General features: G+C 42.3%; 1 protein-coding gene across 2 annotated transcripts; it reads right to left on the reverse strand.

Annotated features, from left to right (window-relative positions):
* Positions 1 to 7,971: 7,971 nt before the first annotated feature.
* ZNF699 (zinc finger protein 699) lies at positions 7,972 to 24,782 on the reverse strand. 2 transcript variants are annotated; one of them, XM_055239099.2, is made up of 6 exons: positions 24,284 to 24,782; positions 19,381 to 19,433; positions 16,737 to 16,863; positions 12,283 to 12,393; positions 11,699 to 11,882; positions 7,972 to 11,335 (listed from the first exon to the last, which is right to left on the reverse strand). In XM_055239099.2, exons 2-6 carry the CDS (start codon positions 19,426 to 19,428, stop codon positions 9,877 to 9,879), a joined length of 1,929 nt encoding a protein of 642 aa, XP_055095074.1. In that variant the 5' UTR covers positions 19,429 to 19,433; positions 24,284 to 24,782; the 3' UTR covers positions 7,972 to 9,876. The 2 variants fall into 2 exon arrangements, with proteins under 2 accessions (XP_055095074.1, XP_055095075.1); XM_055239100.2 differs by lacking the exons at positions 16,737 to 16,863; positions 19,381 to 19,433; positions 24,284 to 24,782 and adding an exon at positions 14,410 to 14,558.
* Positions 24,783 to 26,587: the final 1,805 nt, after the last annotated feature.

The raw sequence follows: 26,587 nt of genomic DNA on the forward strand, positions 1-26,587 counted from the left end.
ATATTTTTATTATGGTAAAATATGTATAACAAAATTGACCATTTTAAGTGTAAGACTCAGCAGCACATTGCCAGGCACGATGGTTCACGCCTGTAATCCCAGCACTTTGGGAGGCTGAGGTGGGTGGATCACCTGAGGTTGGGAGTTTGAGACCAGCCTAACCAACATGGTGAAACCACATTTCTACTAAAAAAACGTATACAAAAATTAGCCAGGCGTGGTGGTGTGCACCTGTAATCCCAGCTACTAGGGAGGCTGAGGCAGGAGAATTCCTTAAACCCGGGAGGCGGAGGTTGTAGTGAGCCGAGATCACGCCACTGCACTCCAGCCTGGGCGACAGAGTGAGACTCCATCTCAAAAAAAAAAAAGGAGACTCAGTGGCACTATGTACATTCACAATGGTGTGCACCATTACTGCTATCCATCTTCCATTCTTTTTCGTCATTTCTGAATGGAAACCCTATATGCATGAAATAGTACCTCCCATTCTCCTCTGCTTCCAGGCCCTGGCAACCTCTATTGCTCCTTCTGTGTCTATGAATTCCCTGTTCATGTTTCCTTATATAAGTGGAATCATACGATATTTGTCATTTTGCGTCTGGTTTATTTCACTTAGCATAATGTTTTCAAGGTTCAACCATATTGCTTTTATTTATTTATTTACTTTTAACAGCAATGTGGGTCTTACTCTGTTGCCCAGGTTGGTCTCAAACTCCTGGCCTCATGCAATCCTCCCGCCTTGGCCTCCCAAAGTGCTGGGATTACAAGCGTGAGCTATCATGCCCAGCTCCATGTTGCTTTTGGGATCAAATGCAAACAATCATTACTGAGGCCAATGTCAAGGAGCTTTTTCCCTACATATATATATATATATATATATATATTTTTTTTTTTTTTTTTTTTTTTTTTTTGAGATGGAGTCTCGCTCTGTCGCCCAGGCTGGAGTGCAGTGGCGCGATCTCGGCTCACTGCAAGCTCCGCCTCCCGGGTTCACGCCATTCTCCTGCCTCAGCCTCTCCGAGTAGCTGGGATTACAGGCGCCCGCCACCACGCCCGGCTAATTTTTTTTTTGTATTTTTAGTAGAGACGGGGTTTCACCATGTTAGCCAGGATGGTCTCGATCTCCTGACCTCGTGATCCGCCCGCCTCAGCCTCCCAAAGTGCTGGGATTACAAGCGTGAGCCACCGCGCCCGGCCTACATATATATTTTTGAGAAGGTTTATGGCTTCATGTCTTACAGTTAAATTTTTCATGCATTTGCAATTGATTTTTGTATATAAGAGTCAAATTTCTTTTTTTTTTCTTTTTTGCATATGGATATATCCAGTTTTCACGCCACCATTTACTGACAAGACTATGCTTTCCCCATTGGGTATTCTTAGTGTCTTTGTTGAAAAATAGTTGACTGCACATACATGGAGTTATTTCTGGGCTCTCTATTGTGTTCCATTGGTCTATGTGTCTGCTATTATGGCACTAACATACTGTTTTTATTCGTAGTTTTGTAATATTGCAATGAAATCATGAAATGTGATGCCTCCACTTTTGCTCCTCTTTTTAAAATTTTTAATCAACAAATAATAATTGTCTATATTTAAGGGGTACTATGGGTTTCGTTATATGTATATATTATGGAATGATGAAATAAAGCTAATTAACATACCCATCACCTCACATACCAGACAGGAACAGAAAGATAAATACTGTATGATCAGGAGCTAAGCTATGAGTACATGAAGACATAAGAATGATACATTGGACTCTGGGGACTCGGGGGAAAGGGTGGGAGGGGTGAAGGATAAAAGACTACACATTGGGTAACAGTGTACACTGCTCAGGTGATGGGTGCACCAAAATCTCAGAAATCACCGCTAAAGAACTTATTCATGTAACCAAACACCACTTGTTCCGCAAAAACCTATTGAAATAAAAATGATAATAAATACTGCATGATCTCACTGACATGTGGAATCAAAAAAGTCAAACTCTTGGCGGCAGAGAGTAGAATGGTTGATACCACAGGCTGGAGGATGGGGTGGAGAAATGGGAAGATGTTGGTCAAAGGGTGCAAAATTTCAGTTGGACAGGAAGAAAACTTCTGGACATTGATTGTACTGTATGGTGACTATAGTTAATGTATTGTACACTTGAAAATTCCTTAGCTGTGGTGGCTCACATCATGCCTATGATCCCAGCACTTTGGGAGGCTGAGATGGAAGGATCACTTGAATCCAGGTCTTCCACCTGGACAACATAGCAAGACCCCATCTCTAAAAAAAAAAAGTAAAAAATTAGTCAGTTATGGTGGTGTGTGCCTGTAGTCCTAGCCACTTGGGAGGATCACTTAAGCCCAGAAATTCCAGGCTGCAGTGAGCTATAATCTCACCACTGCATTCCAGCCTGGGCGACAGAGTGAGACCCTGTCTCAAAATAATAATAAACACTAATTTTCAAATATTCACCATAATCCCATCAACAATTGTATTTCCATATTCTTGCAATCTAACTATAGCCCCTGTTAGGACTCCATTACCAGGTCTTGGAACCAGAATACATGAGGCTCCCATGTCAAGGAGTCCCAGAAATGTTTTTTCTCTACCTCCTGACCATTTTATGCACTTGTGTGAATGTGGCCTTGTGTTACCAGCCACGTTTCCACTAAAGAAAGTACACAAAAGTTAGCCAGGTGTGGTGTGCACCTGTAATCCCAGCTACTCAGGAGGCTGAAGCAGAATCACTTGAACCCAGGAGGCAGAAGTTGTAGTGAGCTGAGATCGTGCCACTGCACTCCAGCCTGGGTGACAGAGCAAGACTCTGTCTCAAAAATAATAATAATAGTAATAATAATAACTCTTTGGGAGGCCGAGATGGGTGGATCACAAGGCTAGGAGATTGAGACCATCCTGGCCAACATGGTGAAACCCTGTCTCTACTAAAAATACAAAAATTAGCTGGGTGTGGTGGCATGCGCCTGTAATCCCAGCTACTTGGGAGGCTGAGACAGGAGAATCCCTTGAACCTGGGGGGTGGAGGTTGCAGTGAGCCGAGCTCGCGCCACTGCACTCCAGCCTGGAGACAGAGTGAGACTCCATCTAAAAAAATAATTAATTAAATAAAGATAAAATAAGAACTTAGGATAGTGGAAGAAGTGTTTCTGATCCCACAGAAAGGATATAGTCCCTGCTTCCACCCCAGCCATGCTAGTATCACTTCCTATATGCATTTCTGGTGATTCTGAGTGGCTTTAATTTATAGCCAATGTTGATAATCTATCTGCCCAAGGCTAAACATAGACTGGTTCTTATTTCTTATTTTTTAACACCTTTCAGATTTTTACATATTAGCCACAAATTTTATGATTGAGGGAGATAACAGAAACAGATAAGCTTCTCTGGGTACTTTGGGCCTCTTAGAGTGGGGTGCTGGGTTTAGAAGTCTTATCGTATTTCAAAAGACTTAGTGTGGATAGTGAATTTGAAGACAGATCTGACCAGAATACTGTGTCCTATATATCCTAGTAGCAGAACACTTAGATAACTGTACTCATTCATTTTACAAATGTTTGAGTCACTGTGAGGTGTCTGTCACCATAAAGGAAAGGAAGCAATCCAGGACTAGTCATAAATTTGAGTTGGAAGTACAGTGTCATTTATAAGGGTGGAACAGGTATGATAAGGGTAGCTTGCTAAAGAAAAGTTCTATTTGGGGCATGTTATTTTGAAGATGATTATCAGCCATGCAAATATATGTTTGGAGCTCAGAGGAGGAGTCTGAGCCATGATTTGAATTTGGGAGTTGGTAGCCCATGTGTGTATCAGTTAGCTATTGCTCCAATGTGCTGCCTAACAAATGATCACAAAAATCCCAGAGGCAAAACATCAAGTATGTTATTTAGCTCACAAATCTGGGAGTTGATCTGCACTGGGCTCCACTGAGCCATTTAGCTACTCTTGTGTCTGTAGCAGTGCCAGAAGTGCTAAAGTTAGCAAACCAAACTACACAAGCATGTTTAAAGCCTCTGTTCGTATTTTACTGGTTAACGTTCCATTGCCCAAAACAAGTCACATAGCAAAGGGCATGAATATACAAGGAGTGAGGAAATGGGGGCATTAATTTTCTAGAATGTGGTAGTGAAAGTCAAGGTACTTGGACCATGGAATGAAACCACCTTCTGAAGGAGAAAGAAAAAAAGGATCTATTGAAAGAAAGGTCATGACCAGGCATGGTGGCTTACATCTGTAAACCTAGTATTTTGAGAGGCCAAGGTGGGCAGATCACTTGAGCCTAGGAGCTCAAGACTAGCCTGGGCAACATGGTGAAACCCCGTCTCAACAACAAAAAAATAGCTGGGTATGGTGGTGTGTGCCTGTAGTCACAGCTATTCAGGAGGCTGAGTCCAGGAGGTCAAGGCTGCAGTGAGCTGTGATTTTATACCGCCTTTCAGAATAGTTTTCAATTTTTATGAGACAATATAAACCTGATACAAAACAGACAAGTATATTATGATAAAAGAAATCACAGGACAACCTTCTCATTAACATAGACACAGAAATACTTTTTTAAAAGTAACATTTAATCTAGCAAAAATGAAAAGGCTAAGAAACCATATCCAAGTGTGGTTTATTCCAGTAATAGATGTTGTTTTACCATATGAAAATCAAGGAATATATAATTCACCTTATTAACAGATTTAAGAATTTTTTTTCCCAGACCTCTCAGGATTGACAAGGATTTCTTAAAGACTCTGATACATGCAGAGAAGGCACTAGATAAAATCTAATGTCCATTCATGATTTTTACAAAACAATCTTGATAATCCAAGAATAAAACAATTCCCTTAATTTGATAAAGGTTATTTATAAAAAACTTCTGGGTAGTATCATACTTAATGATGAAATATTAAACACATTTCCCTAAGTTCAGAAACAAGGCAAAGATAATCATTTTCATCATTTCTATTCATTACTCTAAAGAAATAAGGCAAGAAAAATAAGCAAAAAATAAAGTTGAGATATTAGATAAGACTTTCTTTTATTGGTATTAACAGGATTTTATATATATATATATAGAAAATCCAAAATCCACAAAGTATTGGAATAAATAATTGAATTTATAAATGTCACCAGCTATAAAGTCAATATACAAAAAGATATTGCAATTCTACATACTAGCCAAAAACACTGAAAAACAAATAAAAAATACAAAGCAAAATATACTAGAAATAAATTAAATGAATCAAGATTTCTACAATGAAAACTATAAAACACTCTTGAGAAAAGTTAAAGACAACCTAGGTAAATGGACAATTATACCATATTCATCAACTGGAAAACTCGATATTGTGAAGATGTCAATTATCCTCAGGTTATTTTATAAAATCAATGCAATTACAGGCATAGTACCAAAAATTCATTTGTGAACATTAATCCTGAGATTCCAAAATTAATTTAGAAAACATGGGGAACAGAGAAGGCAAGACAATCTTAAAGAATAAAAAAGTTGGAAGGCTTTCACTACCAGATTTCCAAAAATATTACAAAGCAACATAAATTAACATAGTATGGTACTGATGCAAGAAAAGACAAATGAACCAAGAGGCAGAGATCACCTCAGTGGAGAGGAAACCATGGTCTCTCTGATAGATCTATATAAACACACCTTGATCCTACCTCACGTGCTACAAAAAATTATTCAAAGTAGATCACAGACCTACATAAAAAAACAATAAAGAATCTAGGAGGAAACATAGGAGAATAGATTCATTATCTTGGTCCAGGCAAATAATTCTTAAACAGGTGTCAGATCTCAAGTTGATCTTTATGCTCATTAAAGATTAAGCAGCAATCTTTTTTTTTTTTTTTGACATGGAGTCTCACTCTGTTGCCCAGGCTGGAGTGCACTGGCACAATCTTGGCTACCTGCAACCTCCACCTCCCAGGTTCAAGTGATTCTCCTGCCCCAGCCTCCTGAGTAGCTGAGATTATAGGCACAGGCCACCATGCCTGGCTAATTGTTTTAGCAGAGACAGGGTTTCACCATGTCGGCCAGGCTGGTCTTAAACTGCTGACCTCAGGTGATCCGCCCGCCTCAGCCTCCCAAAGTGCTGGGATTATAGGTGTGAGCCACTGTGCCTGGCCAAGCAGCAATCTTTAGCAATCTAAACACATGTTAACGGATGACAGCTGACCTTTCTAAAATGCTATCTAGGAACTACCTAACCCTGGCCGAGTTCCAAGACTTCACAGTTCCCACTTGCTGCAGACCAGCATTAACAGCTAACAATGTTCCCACTGCTTTTAGATCCTACCTGCCCACTCCTGCAGCCTCCTCCCCTCTGCATCTGCCCCAAAACTGCCAGGACTCTATGATTCAGTCAATGCTGACTCTAACCTAGTTTCTGGATAAGCGCGGGCACTAACCCTGAACAAACAGAGTATTACATTCCCCAGGCCAGTGACTAGAGTACAGTGGGCAAGTGAGCCAGTCAGAGCCAATTAGATTCAATTCTGATCATCATATTGGAACTGTTCAAAAAGACAATCACTCTTTTCTCCCTGAGACTTTAAGTTGGGAAGAAAGTAGCCAGAGTTTCTGGGGCCATCTATGAAGAGACAACCTGCTTGGAAGAAATGCTAATGCAGGAGGATGCACAGCCAAGACAGGGAGACAGAATTCAACTAGATAACATTTTTTTAGCCCCAGGATTTAGCCATGTCTGAAGCTCATTATATCCAAGGACTTTTTAGTAATAAATTATTTAAACCAACAAATTCCCTTTAAAGAGTGAAAAGACAGGCCGGGCGCGGTGGCTCACGCCTGTAATCCCAGCACTTTGGGAGGCCGAGACGGGCGGATCACGAGGTCAGGAGATCGAGACCATCCTGGCTAAGATGGTGAAACCCCGTCTCTACTAAAAATACAAAAAATTAGCCGGGTGCGGTGGCAGGCACCTGTAGTCCCAGCTACTCGGGAGGCTGAGGCAGGAGAATGGCATGAACCCGGGAGGCGGAGCTTGCAGTGAGCCGAGGTCGCGCCACTGCACTCCAGCCTGGGCGACAGAGCGAGACTCCGTCTCAGAAAAAAAAAAAAAAAAGAGTGAAAAGACAAGACAGAGATTCGGAAATGTTATCTGTAATGTATGTATATATAATATACATATTTTATGTATATATGTAATATGTGATACATGGTTTATACATATCTATGCATGTGTACCTAGATATAGATATACATACATACAATAAAGGACAAGTAACCAGAAGGAAACCTCTCAATTTTTTTTTTTTAAAAAGGAACCATAAGTCTGGGTGTGGTGGCTCACGCCTATAATCCCAGAACTTTGGGAGGCCAAGGTGGGTGGATCACCTGAGGTCAGGAATTCAAGACCAACCTGGCCAACATGGTGAAACTCTGTCTCTACTAAAAAATACAAAAATTAGCCAGGTGTGGTGGCACTATGCCTGTAATCCCAGCTACTCGGGAGGCTGAGACAGGAGAATCACTTGAACCCGGGAAGTGGAGATTGCAGTGAGCAAGATCACGCCACTACACTCGAACCTGGGTGCAAGAGTCCGTCTCAAAAAAAAGAAACCATAAATGGGTGAAATGTTTCAACAGGTGCCCTCACAAAAAAAAATCCAAATAGCCAATAAGCACATCGAAAAGTACTCAAAATCATTACACATCAGGTAAATGCACACTCTCTGCTGGATGACTATAATCAGAAAATGCTGGACAGGTGTGTGAAACAACTGGAACTTTCATGCATTGTTTTGGGGATTATTGGTGGAATCAGTATCTTTTTAAAACTGGAATACCTACCAAAACTAAACTTGAAGTCTACCCTATGATTCAGTAAATTCATTCCTGTGCATATAGCACATACCAAGATAAATAAGCCCATACCTCTATCAAAAGAATGATTAAAAGTCAAACTACACATTATGTTGAGCAAAAGAAGCCAAAACACATAACTGTACATATTGTATTTTAACATTTAGATGAAAATCAAGAACAAGCACACGAAGTCAATTATAGTAAGAGTTAAAATTGTGGTTGCCCTGTGGAGTAATTAATCACTGAGAAAGAGGATGAAGGAACTTCCTAAAGTCTTGGAAATGTTCTCTGTTTACCAGGACATATACATACATGAAATGTCATTAAGCTGTACATTGAAGATTAGCACACTTCATGCATGTTAGCGTACGTATAATAAAATAAAAAGTGATTAAGGGGAAATAGTAGAGTTATACTTTTAAAGGGAAAATACAATAGGAGGGAAAATATCATAGTAGTAGATTATACTTTTAAAGGGAAAATATAATACTGTAGCTAAAGGTACCTGAAGCAATTCATCTTCTTATATTAAAAAAAAAAAAAGCAGTAAAATCTTTCCTGTTTAAAGGTGTCAAGTATCAATCCTCCTCCATTAAAACAGGATGACACCCTGTGGATGCTTACCTCAATTACCAAGGGTAACTTCCCTCACTCTCCACAGCTCTTGCTTTTGAGACTTGCAAAAATATCTTTCCCCATGAATAGTGCGACATGATGCGATTGGACTGTGTAAGAAAGACTGCAACATAAGCAAAATGGCAATGCCAGAGCTTGCTAGAAAATCCAAGAAGCTGTATATGGTGATAGCTGTAGAGATGCTGCCTTGGAGGACACTGAAGTCAAGCAAGCATTTAATGTTTGGTTTTTTATTTCGTTTTGTTTTGTTTTTGAGAAAGGGTCTCACTCTGTCACTCAGGCTGGAGTGCAGTGGCATGATCAGAGTTCACTGCAGCCTCAAACTCCTGGGCTCAAGTGATTCTCCAGCCTCAGCCCCCTGAGTAGCTGGGACCACAGGTATGCACCATCACTCCTGGCTATAGCATTCAGTTTTGAGCAAATATTGATCAGTGAGTCCAACAGTCAGAAAAATGAGCTGAAAACTAGAGGTCACCTGACCTTTATACGTCTGTCTCTCTGCCTGATGGCCCCACTAAACATAGCATAATGGTTTTTTTTCCCTTATGCCTTCCACATCTCATACAAACTGTTATTTTAGACAAGTTCAACCTAGAACTGGAGAAAAAAGTGATTCTGGGAAATGTAGTTAATGTAACACAATTTTGACACTCAAAACACTGGATCCAATTCCCAGCTACGAGCAAGGACAAAGCACGAAATATAAAAATAGTATATTAAATTAATTTCTGCTGAAATTACTCACTAGACAATAAAAGCTTTTAATAATAAAAATTGATCATCTCAGAAACTCTAACATCTCTTAGCAAAAAAGAATACGAAGAAAAATATTGAGTGGGCAAGTCTACATTATCCATGTAGACTAAAAACAAAACATCAACAAAAACCAGTGTCAATATTATAACGACTACCCATTTAAGGAACAATGAACATTAATTAGAAACCACTTTTTTTAAAAAAAAGACCACTCTTGCCTATACAGAAAAAATATTTCATATCCTCCATGATCCAAAAGATTTTGTAATGGAAATCATATTTACATCAGAACCAAAATTAAAGCACCTCATACTAAAAAGTATGTGTCTAGAGCTGAAAAGGTAAATTTATCACCTTAAATGTTCCTATCGGAAAACACTGGCAATCAACGAGCCAGCAGTCTACTTTAAGGATGAGGCACTGATCTTCATTTCTAATACGAATTTTCTTATACATAATAAGCAATGTTCATAAAGGCTTCAGCACATGCTTTACATACACAGGGTTTCTCTAAAGTGTCCTCAAATCTTCAAAACGATGAGCAACAATTTCCTACTTCCTTACATTCATAGGGTGTCTCCACAGTATGAGATCTCACACGTTGCCTAGGATCTGAAGGTTTGCAGACATTCCCATATGCCTTACATTTATATGTTTTCTCTAGTGTGAGTTTTCACATGCCTTCGAAAGTAGGCAGGACAAACAAAGGCTTTCCCACATTCCTTACATTCATAGGGTTTCTCTCCAGTGTGGCTTCTCACATGCCTTCGAAAGGACGAGGGACAACTGAAGGCTTTTCCACATTCCAGACATTCAAAGGGTTTCTCTCCAGTGTGCATTCTTGCATGTACAGTAAGGTATGAAGAATGACGAAATGCTTTCCCGCATTCCTTACATTCATAGGGTTTTTCCCCAGTGTGCGTTCTCATGTGGATCCTAAGAGCTGAGGGATAAATAAAGGCTTTCCCACATTTCTTACATTCATAGGGTTTCTCTCCAGTGTGAGTTCTGATATGTACTGTAAGGTGGGAGGAACTAATAAAGGCTTTCCCACATTCCTTACATTCATACGGCTTCTCTCCGCTGTGAGTTCTTAGGTGTTCGGTGAGGGATGAGGAACGACTGAACGTCTTCCCACACTCCTTACATTCATACTGTATCTTTCCAGTGTGATCTCTCACATGTGCTCTAAAGGACGAGGGACAACTAAAGGCCTTCCCACATTCCTTACATTCATAGGGTTTCTCTCGACTTTGATTTTTCACATGTGTGTTAAGGGAAGTGGGAAGATAGAAGGCCTTTCCACATTCCAGACATTCATACGGTTTTTCTCCAGTGTGTTTTCTCATATGGATACTTAAGGAGGAGGGACAATTGTAGGCTTTCCCACATTCCTTACATTTATAGGGTTTCTCTCCAGTATGTGTCCTCACATGTACAGTGAGTTTTGAGGACTCGCTGAAGGCCTTCCCACACTCTTTACATTCATAAGGCTTCTCTCCAGTGTGAATTCTTATATGTATTATAAGGTGAGAGGAAGAGCTAAAGGCCTTCCCACATTCCTTACATTCATATGGCTTATCTCCACTGTGAATTCTTTTGTGTTTGGAGAGTGAGGAGGAACAACTGAAGGCCTTCCCACATTCCTTACATTCATAAGGCTTATCTCCACTATGAATTCTTTTGTGTTCTGTGAGCGATGAGGAACAACTAAAACCTTTCCCACATTCTTTACATTCATAGTTTGTCTTTCCGATGTGAATCTTCATATGTGCCCTAAAGAATGAGGAACAGCTGAAGGCTTTGGTACATTCCTTACATTCATAGGGCTTCTCTTCAGTGGGGGTTTTCATATGCTTCTTGAAACAAGCAAGAAAATGGAAGGCCTTCCCACATTCCTTGCACTGATAGGGTTTGCTTCCAGTATGAGACCTGATGTGATTCTTAAGGGATGAATGATCCACGAAGGCCTTTCCACACTCATGGCATTCATAGGATTTAACTTCAGTATTTCTCTTGAGTGAATCAAGATTTGGAACTTGGCTGAAAGTCTGTCCACCTTGATTTTCTTCACAACATTCATAGATGTTCTCTACCATATGATTTCTTTTAAAAATAAAAGACACATTATTAGTAATAAATTTCTACCAATTTCAGTGAATGTGTATGTTTTCTGCCCTTCTGTCAAGTTATAAGCTGAAAGTTTTCACAGAGGGCTCTACCATAGCTAATACTGTCACCGAGTTATTGACTCACGGGATTTTTCTGATAATTGTTTACAACTGAAGTATGTGTCAAACATTCAAAATCTTGGTCTCATTTGTGGAAAAAACTAACTCATGAAAATTACTTCTCAAATCACAGTCTTTGATCTAGGCTTATTTATATATACATATTTCTTAAATTTCATGACTTTAATTTTAAGATTCTCTCCTGAGGCAGTTTCTCTTTCTCACAAATCGCACTCACCTCAAATGTCTCTCATGGCTTTTGTTCTGATAATCAATACCACAGGACTCCTGGTTTTCATGTAAACTGGAGAACCAGGAATCATTCCTTTTGAATCTTACTATTTTCTGTTCATTGGATATTTTTTCTCCACAAATATCTTGTGAAGCAACTGATTCATTAGTTTTAAGTTGAGTCTCAAAACCTGAAACAAAAAAAAGTGAAAGCTTCTGTGAGCAAAGGACTTTTAGCAGAGTGACTATTTCAGGACTTTGGTATTAATAGGCGCAAGGGTCAAAATGGTAAGCAATTAACTAAGAAATAATTCTATGAAGATTCAAACTAACATAACTAATATAGTATTAGGAGAATAAAACAGAAATTGGATAAAATGCACATGACCAAATGCTAACTTACAAAGAGGAAACGTGGAAGGTCTTTGCCAAGAACAAGGAAAATGTGAGACAACTGATAAAAAGTCAAAATAGTCATCTGAGATATCTGTGGAAGATAAGCTTCCTCATATAAAACAAAGTTTGTTTTTGTATTTTACTTTAAGTTGATTTTTTCCCCCAACCAAAACAGTTTCTCCCAAGGGTTCTTGCCTTCCTGGTGCTCTCCCATAAAGATGCCCTGGATAAATTCTCTCTTCACTGTCTGCAGGTCCTCCTCTTGTTCCCACTGGGAGATCAGATGGGGTGTGTGTAGCGGATACCCTGCACGAGCAGAAAGGCATATCACGAGGGAAAATAATGAAGAATCACTAACATTTCCATGAAACAGAAACAAAACTTTAGTCTTCTGATATTCCAAAAATGGCCAACTGTGAGTTTAACTGCAACAAAATGTCAAATTTATTTTTTTTTTTTTTAAAAAAAAAGGGGAGGTAGCAGGTTGGGTGCAGTGGCTCATGCCTGTAATCCCAGCACTTCGGGAGGCCGAGGCAAGCGGATCACAAGGTCAGGGGTTCGAGACCAGCCTGGCCAACATGGTGAAACACTGTCTCTACTAAAAATACAAAAGTTAGCAGGGTGTGGTGGAGCACACCTGTAATCCAAGCTACTCAGGAGTCTGAGGCAGGAGAATTGCTTGAACCCGGGAGGCGGAGGTTGCAGTGAGCCAAGATCGTGCCACTGCACTCCAGCCTGGGAGACAGAGCGAGACTCTATCTCAAAAAAAAAAAAGGAGAGGTGGCAGGAGGAAGCAGCCTCTGACATACAGAACTGATCTAATGTTCACACCTAAACCTCAATATCATTACAAGCTGGTCAGACAGTCACAACTGGGATATTTTGTTCTCCTATAGAATATAAATAATCTCACAAAATACTAATCTTGGATAAAGTTACTCTGAAATCATGATAAAATGAAACAAAACAAGGTTACCTCATAATTTTGTCTAAAGACTTTATGCCACCCACAACATACTCAATAATAGAGTATTACTGAATAATACTGTCAGCAACCAGCAATACTATCCACTTTCTGTCAGCAACCAATCTAAAATGACTGCCTGTGTCACTAGGCTGAACAACGTCCCCTCAAAATTTATGTTCAAATGGATCAATGGAAAAGCACAGTGGGTTCAGAAACAGAGCCACACTGATACAGTCAGCTGACCTTGACAAAATAGCAAAGGCAATACAATGGAGAAAAGATAAGTCTTTCCCACAATTGGTACTGGAACAACTGGACATCCACAAGCAAAAAAATAAACCTAGACACAGGCCTTAGACCCTTCACAAAAGTTAACTCAAAATGGGCCACAGACCTCACTGTAAAATGCAAAGCTAGAAAACTCCTAGAAGATAACAGGAGAAAAATCTAAACGACCTTCTATTTGGCAATGACATTTTTAATTTTTTTTTTTTTTTGAGACAGAGTCTTGCTCTGTCGCCCAGGCTGGAGTGCAGTGCCACGATCTCAGCTCACTGCAAGCTCCGCCTCCGGGGTTCATACCATTCTCCTGCCTCAGCCTCCTGAGTAGCTGGGACCACAGGTGCCTGCCACCACGCCTGGCTAATTTTTTGTATTTTTAGTAGAAACGGGGTTTCACCATGTTAGCCAGGATGGTCTCGATCTCCTGACCTCGTGATCCACCCGCCTCGGCCTCCCAAAGTGCTGGGATTACAGGCATGAGCCACCACGCCCGGCCTGACATTTTTAATTTTTTTTTTAAGAGACAGGGTGTCACTTTATAACCCAGGCTGTAGTAGTGGTGTGATCATAGCTCACTGCAGCCTCAAACTCCTGGACTCAAGTGATCCTCCAGCCTCCACCTCCCAAGTAACTGGGACTACCAGTGCGTGCCCCCCACACCCTGGCAATGATATTTTAGGTAATAATGCTAAAGCATGATCCATAAAACAAAGAATCAATAATTGAACTTCATTAACATTAAAAATTTCTGCCCTCTGAAAGACAATGTCAAGAGAATGGAAAGATAAGCCACAGCCTGGGAGAAAATATTTGCAAAAAACATATCTGAGAAGGAACTGTTATTAAAAATATACAAAGACTGTAGCAGATATCATACAGAAAAAAAAAAATATTCAAAGAACTCTTAAAACTCAACAATGTTTAAAAAAAAAAAAAGACAAAAAAATGAGCCAAAGACCTTTATAGACACCTCACCAAAGAACATATACAGATGGCAAATAAGCATATGAAAAGATGCTCAACATCGTAAGTCATCAGAGAAATGCAAATTAAAACAAGGCACCACTACACACCTGTTAGAATGGCCAAAATCCTGAACATTCACAACAAATGCTGGTGAGGATGAGGAGCAACAGGAACTCTCATTCATTGCTGGCTGGAATGCTCGCTCTGTCGCCCAGGCTGGAGTGCAGTGGTGTGATCTCGGCTCACTGCAAGCTCTGCCTCCCGGGTTCACACCTGCCTCAGCCTCCCGAGTAGCTGGGACTACAGGTGCCCGCCAACACGCCCGGCTAATTTTTTGTATTTTTAGTACAGATAGAGTCTCACCCTGTTAGCCAGGATGGTCTCGATCTCCTGACCTTGTGATCCACCCGCCTCGGCCTCCCAAAGTGCTAGGATTACGGGCATGAGCCACCACACCCAGCCGGCAGTTTCTTATAAAATTAAACATCCTCTTACCATAAAATCCAGCAACTGAATTGCACTCCTTTTACCCAAAGGAGTTGAAAACTTAAGTCCACATAAAAACCTGCACACCAATGTTCATAGTAGCTTTATTTGTAACTGCCAAAACGTGTAAGCAACCAAGAAGTCCTTCAGTAGGTGAATGGATAAACTGTGGTACATTCAGACAATAGAATATTAGTCAGCGGTACAAAGAAATGAGCTCTCAAGCTATGAAAAGACATGGAGGAATCTTAAATGTATATTGCTAAGTGAAAGAAGCCAATCTGAAAAGGCTACATACTGCATGATTCCAACTATATGACATTTTGCAGAAGGCAACATCATTTTGGAAACAGTAAGATCAGTGGTTGCCAAGACTTAAGAGGGAGGGAAGGAGGGATGAATTGACAGAGCACACAGGATTTTTATAGCAGTGAAACTATTCTGTATGATATTATAATGGTGGATACATGTCATTATATATTCTTCCAAACCCATAGAATGTACAATACCAAAAGTGAACCCTAATGTAAATGATGGCCTCTGGGCAATGATGTGTCAGTGTAGCTTCATCAGTTATAACAAATTTACCACTCTGGTGGGGGATGTTGTTATTAGAGGAGGCTATGCATGTGGGAAGCCAGAGGTTATATGGGAAACCTCTGTACCTTCCACTCAATTCAGCTGTGAACCTAAAATTGCTCTAAAAATAATAATAAAGCATACAAAAAAAAAAAAAGAGAAGTCCACCCAGAATCTCAGAATGTTGCCTTATTTGGAAATAGGGTCTTTACAGATATAATCAAGTTAAGACAAGGTTATACTGGATTAGGATGGGCCCTAAATCCAATGACTGGTGTCCTTATAAGGAGAAAGAGACTTAGACACACAGGGAAGAAGATGAAGGCAGAGAATGGAATGATGCATCTATAAGTCAAGGAATGCCAATGATTGCCAGCAATCACCAGAAGCCAGGAAGAGAAAAGGGAGTCTTTCCCCCAGAGCCTTCAGAGAGAACATGGCCCTGCTGATCCCTTGATTTCAGATACCCAGCCTCCAGAAATGCTGTGAAGGAAAAAATTTCCGTTGTTTTTAGCCACCAGTGTGTGATACTCTGTTACAGAAGGTCTAGGAAACTAATACAGCCTGCTTCCATAGACCCATCCCCAAATCACTCAACTGAAGCACAAATCCTATAATAGGTATTTTCTAACACCCTCTTACTAGGACATGTAAGAGGCATGTATTCTTGCTTGCTGCGCTGCAAAATAAATCCAACTTGTTTAACTATAGGTGTGTTCTGGTAGTCTTTGGGTAAAGGACATAGATAGCAGTAAAATCCTCAAAATGTCCAAACTACAAACCTCCTCCCTGTGTCCTATAGTGATTGCTGAGGTTTATACCCACACTTTCAATACTTAATAAACCTCAAGGCTTTCAACCACGAAAAAAAGCATCAATTCAATATACAGATGTTTATTTTCTTTCTTTCTTTTTTTTTGAGATGGAGTTTCACTCTTGTTGCCCAGGCTGGAGTGCAATGGAGCGATCTTGGCTCACCGCAACCTCCACCTCCTGGGTTCAAGTGATTCTCCTGCCTCAGCCTCCCAAGTAGCTGAGATTATAGGCATGTGCCACCACGCCTGGCTAATTTTGTATTTTTAGTAGAGATGGGGTTTCTCCATGTTGGTCTCGAACTCCTGACCTCAGGTGATCCGCCCGCCTTAGCCTCTCAAAGTGCTGGGATTACAGGCATGAGCACCGCACCTGGCCCAGGTGTTTATTTTCATAGCAAAGCCACTAGACTGTTAAGTTCCTTGGGGTCAGTGACCACATCTGTCTTACTTACCAATGTCTTCCCATTCCTCAGCCCAAATCCTAGAATAAAGTCAATTTAGTGAGATAAAATAACTTTCTAAACAACTACATGAAAGAATCTTGCCATTCTTACCTAGTGAGGCCAGGTTCTGGAAGTTTTCCAGCATCACATCTCTGTAGAGGTTCCTCTGAGCAAGATCCAGCAAAGCCCATTCCTCCTGAGTAAAGTCCACAGCCACATCCTCAAAGACTACTGAATCCTAAAACATACCACAAATTCTGTTCAGAAAGGTACAATTCCTCCAATGTGTACAAGAGGACAGATGAGGCTGACAACATTGAGGAAATAAGAGTCAATTCACGGGAAGTTCAGAAGATCCCAGCATCTACTCTAGGGCTCAGTCAACAAATCTCTCTCTCTTTCTATCCACACATAATTCATCACTGATCAAATCCTGGCTTATAGATTTAATACTTCTAAAACACTAAATTGCCAGGCAAATTGGGTCAAGCCTGTAATCCCAGCACTTTGGGGGGCCAAAGCAGGAGGACTACTTGAGCCCAGGAGTTCAAGACCAGCCTAGGCAACAGAACATAGTGAGAATCAGTCTCTATCAAAATTTTTTAAAAAATAGCTGGGTGTGGTGACTTGTGCCTATGGTGGCAGCTACTCCGGAGGCTGAGGTGGGTGGGAGGATTGCTTGAGCCGTGAGGTTGAGGCTGCAGTGAGCATGCATGACCATGCCACTGCACTCTAGCCTGGACAAAAAAAAAAAAAAAAACATTAAATGTATCTCCCCACAATCTGATGCCAATGAACTAGGAAAAAACAAAGTGTTTTTCCTACCCTCTTACATAGTCACTCAATACTGTACAGAACACTTCTGACACCAGATGTGTGGGGGATATTTTCCACAAACACCAAGCAATTCCCCAGTGGACACCAGCTGGGTATCCTACAATTTGCTTCTGATACTATCTACCTGGAGATTCCACAGGTTGGAGATTCCACAGGAGGTCCCACTAAACTGCCTCCCACTTCAGATGCCAATCCCAAGTTAAAAGGCTGTCAATTATACTTCTGACTGGCTAAAATCAGGGCTCCTCACAGAACTCAGGGAAACATGTTTATTGGTTTATCACCGAGGTCATTATAAAGTACACAGATAAAATAGCCAGATGAAGAGACGGACAGGCCAAGGTATGCTGGGAAGGGGCGCAGAGATTCCATGCCTTCTCCTGGCATGCCACCCTCCAGGAACCACCACACATCCAGCTATCCATGAGCTCCTCAAGCCAGTCCTTTGGGTTTTTAAGGAGGCTCCATCACAGGCATGGCTGATTTAAGTCCCAATCCTCTGATCTTGCCTGGGTCTTTCTGAACCAGCCCCCATTCTGAGGCTCTCTAGGGGCTTTCAGACACCAGCCATCTCATGAGCACACAAAAGACCCTCTTATTCTCCAGAGATTACAAGGGTTTTTAGGAACTCTGTGCTAGGAAATAGGATGAAAACCAAATTTTTTTTTTTTTTTTTTTTTTGAGATGGAGTCTTGCTCTGTCACCCAGGCTGCAGTGCAGTGGCATGATCTTGGCTTATTGCAACCTCTACCTCCCTGGTTCAAGCAGTTCCCCTGCCTCAGCCTCCCGAGTAGCTGGGATTACAAGCACGCGCCACCATGCCCGGCTACTTTTTTTTTGTATTTTTAGTAGAGACAGCATTTCACCATGTTGGCCAGACTGGTCTCGAACTCCTGACCTCAGGCAGTCCGCCCACCTCGGCCTCCCAAAGTACTGGGATTACATGCATGAGCCACCGCGCCCAGCCCCAAATATGTATTTCACAATATCATAGATGGTGACCAATGCCAGTCTTATGATGGCCTAGAAAAGTCCAGAACATATTGAAGAAATGAGAGAAATGCTCTGGAAATGAAATAATTTCCACACTGACATCATCGATTCCTTATTACAGAAATAACTTCACCTGATACTTTATTCCCACCATAGCAATCACTACATTAAACACAGGGTCAAATCTAGATGGGATTTTAATGAATAAAAATACACCGAGAGAAAAGAAGCCTTTCAATTTTTTCCCCCTCTCACAAAACTGAGAGGCCCAGGAGCCTGCATATGCACAATTTTGAAGCCAGGCCCACAGCTGGTGATACTTCCTTGGATTCTAGGCCAGTGGTCAGCAAACTATGGCACATGGACTATATCCAAGCTGCCACTTGAATGCATAAATACAGTTTTATTGGAACACAATAAAATGTGTTTATGTACTGTCTATGGCTGCTTTTGCACCAAAATGGCAGAGCTGAATTGCAATAGAAACACTACGGCCCACCGGGTGCGGTGGCTCATGCCTGTAATCCCAGCACTTTGGGAGGCCGAGGTGGGCAGATCACGAAGTCAGGATATCGAGACCATCCTGGCCAACATGGTGAAACCCCATCTCTACCAAAAATGCAAAGTTAGCCGGGCGTGGTGGTGCATGCTTGTAGTCCCAGCCACTCGGGAGGCTGAGGCAGGAGAATCGGTTGAACCAGGCAGTCAGAGGCTACAGTGAGCCAAGATGGTGCCACTGCACTCCAGCCTGGTGACAGAGCAAGACTCTGTCTCAAAAAAAAAAAAAAGAAACACTACGGTCTTCAGTGCCTAAAATACTATGTGGTCCAATACAGAAAGAGATTGCTGCCTTGTGCTCTACAACACTGAGGGAGACCTGGTGCAATGGAAATATTCTTTTGGACAATTATTACCTTTTACTTACCTGTATCCTATTTTTCTGTAACTCAGCAGTTTTTCTTTCTTCCTCCATGTCCCCTTCATGAAGAAAAGCAGGATATTGAGAAGTTAGAATTTAAAAAGATGACATGAGAATCCAGACCTCCCCAAAATTCCCACACTCATGAGCCTGGATGTTGCAGCCCATCAATTATAAGTAACAACTCCCCTCAAAACACACACACACACACACACACACACACACACACACACACACACACACCCAAGACACCCAGGCAAATATACCCTGCTCTTGTGGGAAAGTGGAACAACCTTATGTCCCCCTAGAGATACAAAACAGTGCTCTGGTCCTTGTTGATCATAAAGAAGAGGTTAAGAGTGCTATTTTGTAAGTTAACTGAAGACTAGAAAAGTCTGGCTGTCAATTTGCCCATGATAACAAAAAGTATAAAATGTATCAGGGAGTATCTTCCACAACAATAAACACTCCCCGTCTCAAATTCAAGAAAGCACTGATTTATATGCCAGGCTTCTGGGAGTTCCACTCCCAATACTTCTTACTTCTGCACCCCTTGGCTGGCTAACAGGCTTTGCTGCTCAGCCCTAGATCACTGCCCCTGCCCCCATGAGCTGCAGGGTTCCCCAAAACCTGAGAAAGAGCATCAGCCTATTTTTTTTTTTTTTTTTTTTGAGACAGAGTCTTGCTCTGTCACCCAGGCTGGAGTGCAGTGGTGTGATCTCAGCTCACTGCAACCCCCACCTCCCGGGTTCATGCCATTCTCCTGCCTCAGCCTCCCGAGTAGCTGGGATTACGGGTGCACACCACCATGCCTGGCTAATTTTTTTGTGTTTTTAGTAGAGACGAGGTTTCACCGTGTTAGCCAGGATGGTATCGATCTCCTGACCTCGTGATCCGCCTGCCTCGGCCTCCCAAACTGCTGGGATTACAGGCGTAAGCCTCCGCGCCTGGCCGAGCATCAGCCTATTGAATTCCATATGCAGGAGGCAGAGAAGGCCGCTATGCTGTGATACACATGCTAAATTTGCCTGCACAGTACAGTAGTAGCAGAATAAGAATACTTGGCCAAGCGCAGTGACTCACGCCTGTAATCCCAGCACTTTGGGAGGCCAAGGTGGGTGGATCACGAGGTCAGGAGTTCAAAACCAGCCTAACCAATATGGTGAAACCCCTCCTTTACTAACAATACAAAAATTAGCTGGCATGGTGGCGCACGCCTGTAATCCCAGCTACTCAGGAGGCTGAGGCAGGAGAATCGCTTGAACCCGGGAGGCGGAGGTCGCAGCAAGCCGAGATCACGCCACTGTACTCCGGCCTGGGAGACAGAGCGAGACTCCATCTCAAAAAAAAAAAAAAAAAAAAAAAAAAAAACTTGACCTGTCAGCCCTGATGTGGTATCTGCAGTGCTGTTTCACAAATTTCAAACAAGGACATGTTAACAGTTACTTCCACTAGAATGGAACAAGTAGCATTTTTAAAAGCCAATAAAAAACTGTAACACTCTTGGCTGTATTAGTAACAATATATGCCATCTGGACAACCCTGATGTGAGAATGACTTTGCAAAGAAATGGCCACATTTTAGAATATTTCTCACAGAAGCTCTGCAAATCAAATATTATTACAACCAGTTTAGAGTTATCTTAGAATGAGTCAATTAACCACATGTTCAATATTACCCAATTAGACAGCTGCTGAGGCAGGGTACGAATGCAGGCCTATTTGTCTTCAAAACCCAAACACCCAGTGAGTACATTTTGAACACATACCTTAAATTTTAATTGTTTTTAAGCCCCTTATTCCCTAGTTTTACCAGGATTTAGCCTAGAACCCTATTGGGCACTACAGAGAGTGAACAAATGAAGCATTCTAATAAAATATGCTGGGTGTGGTAGCTCATGCTTGTAATCCCAGCACTTTGGGAGACCAAGGTTGGGGGATCACATGAGGTCAGGAGTTCAAGACCAGCCTGGCCAAAATGGCGAAACCCTGTCTCTACTAAAACTACAAAAATTCGCCAGACATGGTGGTGCACAGCTGTAGTCCCAGCTACTCAGGAGGCTGAGGCAGGAGAATTGTGTGAACTCAGGAGGCGGAGGTTGCAGTAAGCCGAAATCACACCACTGCACTCCAGCCTGAGCAACAGAGCCAGACTCTGTCTCAAAATAAATAAAATAAATAAATAATCAAATATGCTATCTTTGAGCTCCTTCTCCTAAGGCCTGTGTCTTGGGCAACAATGCTTCCCTTATAGCCCTTACCTCCTTCATTTCATATTTATTTAGATGACATTTATCCTGACCCTACCACATAAAGTCACAAGGAATAAGGCATAGAAAAATAAAAAAGAAAAATCCTGAAGCAAATGAATGTTATAATATTTTGGGGTAAGACACTAAGTTAACAAAATACATCAGGTAGAGATACATGCTATATAAAAAATGTAGCACATTATAGGGATAAGGAGACATGTAACATATCTATCTTTAGCAAGTCAGGACAAGTAATGTGGCAGGGTAGAAGCAGAAAATTAAAATAACTGTTTCAGATCACACTGGAATTTCAGAGGGTTTAGTCTATCTATTATATATTTATAAGCATTATCAACTCCCAGAGGAAAAAAAATCAGTACTGGCCAGGCACAGTGGCTCACACCTGTAATCCCAGCACTTTGGGAGGCCAAGGTGGGTGGATCACAAGGTCAGGAGTTCAAGACTAGCCTGGCCAAGATGGTGAAACCCATCTCTACTAAAAATACAAAAAAATTAGCTGGGCATGGTGGCAGGTGCCTGTAATCCCCACTACTTGGGAGGCTGAGGCAGAGAATTGTTTGAACCTAGAAGGCAGAGGTTGCAGTGAGCCGAGATCGCGCCACTGCACTCCAGCCTGGGAGACAGAGCGAGAATCCGTCTCAAAAAAAAAAAAAAAAATCGGTATTAATAGGCTAGACTATTGATATATAAAGTTGAATAAATACCAGCATAAAAGTTTAGAAAGAAAATAGAAAATAGGCCGGGCGCGGTGGCTCACGCTTGTAATCCCAGCACTTTGGGAGGCCGAGGCGGGCGGATCACGAGGTCAGGAGATCGAGACCACGGTGAAACCCCGTCTCTACCAAAAATACAAAAAATTAGCCGGGCGTGGTGGCGGGCGCCTGTAGTCCCAGCTACTCGGAGAGGCTGAGGCAGGAGAATGGCGTGAACCCGGGAGGCGGAGCTTGCAGTGAGCCGAGATCGCGCCACTGCACTCCAGCCTGGGTGACAGAGCAAGACTCCGTCTCAAAAAAAAAAAAAAAAAAAAGAAAATAGAAAATAATATTTTTTAAAACATAGTAAACAGAATCAGAAAAGCTAAAAAAGCATCCTTTGCAAAAAGAAAAACTAATGAAACTGACAAACTCAGCTTTTTAAAAAATTTTTTTATTTAATTTATTGTTTAAGAGAGACTCTCTTTATGTTCCCAGGTTGATCTCATTTCCTAGGCTCAAGCGATCCATCTACCTTAGCTTCCCACCAGCTGGGACTACAGATGTGCACCACCGCAGCCGGCAACAAACTCAGCAATTTTTTTTTTTTTTTTTTTTGAGACGGAGTCTCGCTCTGTCGCCCAGGCTGGAGTGCAGTGGCGCAATCTCGGCTCACTGCAAGCTCCGCCTCCCGGGTTCACGCCATTCTCCTGCCTCAGCCTCTCCGAGTAGCTGGGACTACAGGCGCCCGCCACCACGCCCGGCTAATTTTTTTGTATTTTTAGTAGAGAAGGGGTTTCACCGTGGTCTCGATCTCCTGACCTCGTGATCCGCCCGCCTCGGCCTCCCAAAGTGCTGGGATTAGAAGCGTGAGCCACTGCACCCGGCCTCAAACTCAGCAATTTTAAGAGCAACAGGGCATAAACAACAACAACAAAAATTATGAACAAGAATGAATCATAATTACAGATATAAGGAGAATACAGAAAAAAATAAGGAATAAATACGAAGATGCACAGGTAATTAATGAATTTCTAGAAAGTAGTACAACTTTCCAGCAATGATCCAAAACCTAATTACACCCAGTAATCAAAGAAAAAAAAAATCAGCGGTTTAAAACATGGTCAGGCCGGGTGCAGTGGCTCATGCCTGTAATTCCAGCACTTTGGGAGGCGGAGAGCCCATGAGTTCAAGACCTTCCCGGGCAACAGAGCAAGACTCCTATTTTCTAAAAAGAAATAGGAATAAAGAAAGGAAAAAAACCTACAACCACCTACAGCAAACATCCTGTTTAATGGTGAAATGATAGAATAATTCCCTCTGGAATCAGAAACAAGACAAGGATGTAAATTACATGCTATTCTGTCGGACATTGTACTGGAAGTCCTGGCAAGTGCAGTAAAGAAATGAAAAGAAATGGAAACTGCAAGGAATAAAAAGGGAAAAGATTGAGACTGACAGATGACCAAATTTTCTGTGTGAAATTTAACCTATCTATAGATAAATGATTCAAATGCATCATTAATGACAAAATGCATCAGTTCACTTTCACCTGAATATAATGTATCAAACTGATGTCCACAGGCAGAGTATAATATCCAGAGACCAAATACTATCTTTTTGTTTTTTTGAGACAGGGTCTTGCTCTGTTGCCCAGGCTGGAGTGCAGTGATGCGATCTCAGCTCACTGCAACCTCTGCCTCCCGAGTAGCTGGGAACACAGGAGTGCACGTTTTATTTTACTTTTTTTTTTTTGTAGAGACGGGATCTTGCTATGTTGCCCAGGCTGGCCTCAAAGTCCTGGGCTCAAGCGATCCACCCACCTCGGCCGCCCAAAGTGCTGGGATTACAGGCGTGAACCACGGCGCCTGGCCCAAACACTGCCTAATGCATAAAGAGGGGACAGGAGGGGACCGAGCCGAGGCAAATGTCACCCCATGCTCACCCAACACGCCGCGATCCACAGATCAGCTCACAGAGAACGAGGCTGAGGCGCTTGTCCTTGAGATCCGAATGGCAGAGATGCTCTTCCTTTCTGGAAAGAGAGCAAAGGATGCTTTCGGAGGCTGATGAACTACGACATTGGTTCTCCAACTCTCGCCCGCATCAGAATCACGCCGATTTCTGAACCCACACCAGAGTCCTCGATTCAGTGAGTTTGGGACCAGCCGCGGCCGCAAGGGCAGCTGACCCGGGCTCTCTGAGGCGGCGCCGCGGCGGCGGGAGGCCCCGGGCGCGGGGTCCGGGCAGGGAGTGGCGGGGAGGCAGCCCTTAGACCGCCGATCCCCAAGCCGAGCCCTCCGTCTCCCGCGGACCCGACCCGGGGCAGGCGGGGCGGGGCGGGGCAGGGCAGGACAAGAAGCGGACGGAGGCAAAAATGTTCCTCAGACGCGGACGGAGGCATAGGGTGACATGGCTGTCGACTCGCGCATGCGCAGAAGCACACTTCTGATTCCCCTTTCGGCGCTGCAAACGGCGTATGGGGCGGGGCCTGGGAAGCGGGACTTGAGGTGAAGGCGGTGGAGTGGGGAGGAGCGGGGTGCGAAGGAGCGCCAAGGCTGGTTCCAGCCGCAAGTGGATGAGAAATCCTAGTTTCTTCATGATTTGGAGTAAACAGAGAAGAATCAGAACCCTGTTCTGGACTTTCATGACTCGGCCTGAGGGGCAGAACTGGGGCTAGACCGGACCTAGGGGCGTGGCCTTTTAAATACGCCAAGGAGCAGGGCTAAAGGTGGAACCAGATTGGGAGCGGGGCTTGGTTGAAATTCCTAGGGGGCGGAGACGAGGGCTAGGGGCGGAGACGAGGGCTAGGGGTGGGGCTTAAGTGACTGGGCCTAGGGATCGGGCTAAGGCTAGGGCTTCCCATCCAGGTTCTCAGCCACTACGGATACAGGGTGCTCATCGATCGGGTTTATACCTATCCTCCACGTTGCTACAGCCCTGTACACAGGACACATATATTTGCAGCTCTAATAGGAAACAGACTCTCCTTTCCACTCACTCAGTCCTTTTGGGCCTTTTAGTTTTCCCTTTCATTGTTGTATTGATAACTTCTCCTGTAGAGGGAAGCCATTGATAATTATTTAAATGGAACCTTTTTCCTGGAAACTTGCTGAATTCTGATAGCTGTCAGTTTGTTATTTGGAACATCAAATATAAATATTTTCTATGCATATTTTCATTGTTTTAATGTGTATAATTCATTTCTTTTTCTTTTTGTGAGGCAATGTCTCACTCTATCGCCTAGGCTGGAGTGCAGTGGTGCGACCACGGCTCATTGCAGCCTTGACTTCCCCAGCTCAAGTGATTGTCCCATCTCAGCCCCGCAAGTAGCTGAGAATACAGACGCGTACCACCCCACCCAGCTATTTTTTTTTATTTTTTGTAGAGATGGGATCGCACTATGTTGCTGAAGCTGGTCTCAAACTCCTGAGCTCAAGCTATCCTCTCACCTCAGCCTCCCAGAGTGCTAGGAGTACAGGTGTAAGCCACCACACCCAGAGTCATTTCTTTTTCTTATTGTTTGTTTAGGGCTTCCTCAACTATAAGTTGGAAAGAAATTAAGCATTCTTGTCTTGGTCTGTAATGATTACCAAAGTTCCTCAGTAAGCTGTTTACAACAGGTGCACCTCTTATCAAGTTAATCTTTTTAAACCAGGTTTATGAAGATATTTTATCAATAATTTTTTATGAACACTATCAAATGTTTATGCAACAATTGAGTTGATAACATAATTTTGCTCCTCTTAGTTTACAATATCATATCCATATAAAATATTTAATTTTAGGCAAGGCGCATTGGCTCATGCCTGTAATCCCAGCACTTTGGGAGGCTGTCGGTGGATTACCTGAGGTCAGGTGTTCAAGACCAGCCTGGCTACAATGGTGAAACCCCATCTCTACTAAAAATAAAAAATTAGCTGGGCATGGTGGCGGGTGCCTGTAATCCCAGCTACTCAGGAGGCTGAGGCAAGGAGAATCGCTTGAACCCGGGAGGCAGAGGTTGCAGTGAGCTGAGATTGCGCCATTGCACTCCAGCCTGGGCGACAATAGAGAGACTCCATCTCAAAAATATATATATTCAATTTTATATAACCCCAATGAATCTATACTTTTAGTAAAATGGTTTCTGAGTTTCCTAGTTTGCTTTTAAATGTCTCCCTAAACTCTAAAATATAAAAATATTTTCCTAATTTACTTCCAAATTGTATTGCTTTTTAAAACGTATAATTCTTTACTCCTCAGGGAA

Source organism: Symphalangus syndactylus, chromosome 13 (genome assembly GCF_028878055.3).
Source record: "Symphalangus syndactylus isolate Jambi chromosome 13, NHGRI_mSymSyn1-v2.1_pri, whole genome shotgun sequence".
Lineage (NCBI taxonomy): Eukaryota > Metazoa > Chordata > Mammalia > Primates > Hylobatidae > Symphalangus > Symphalangus syndactylus.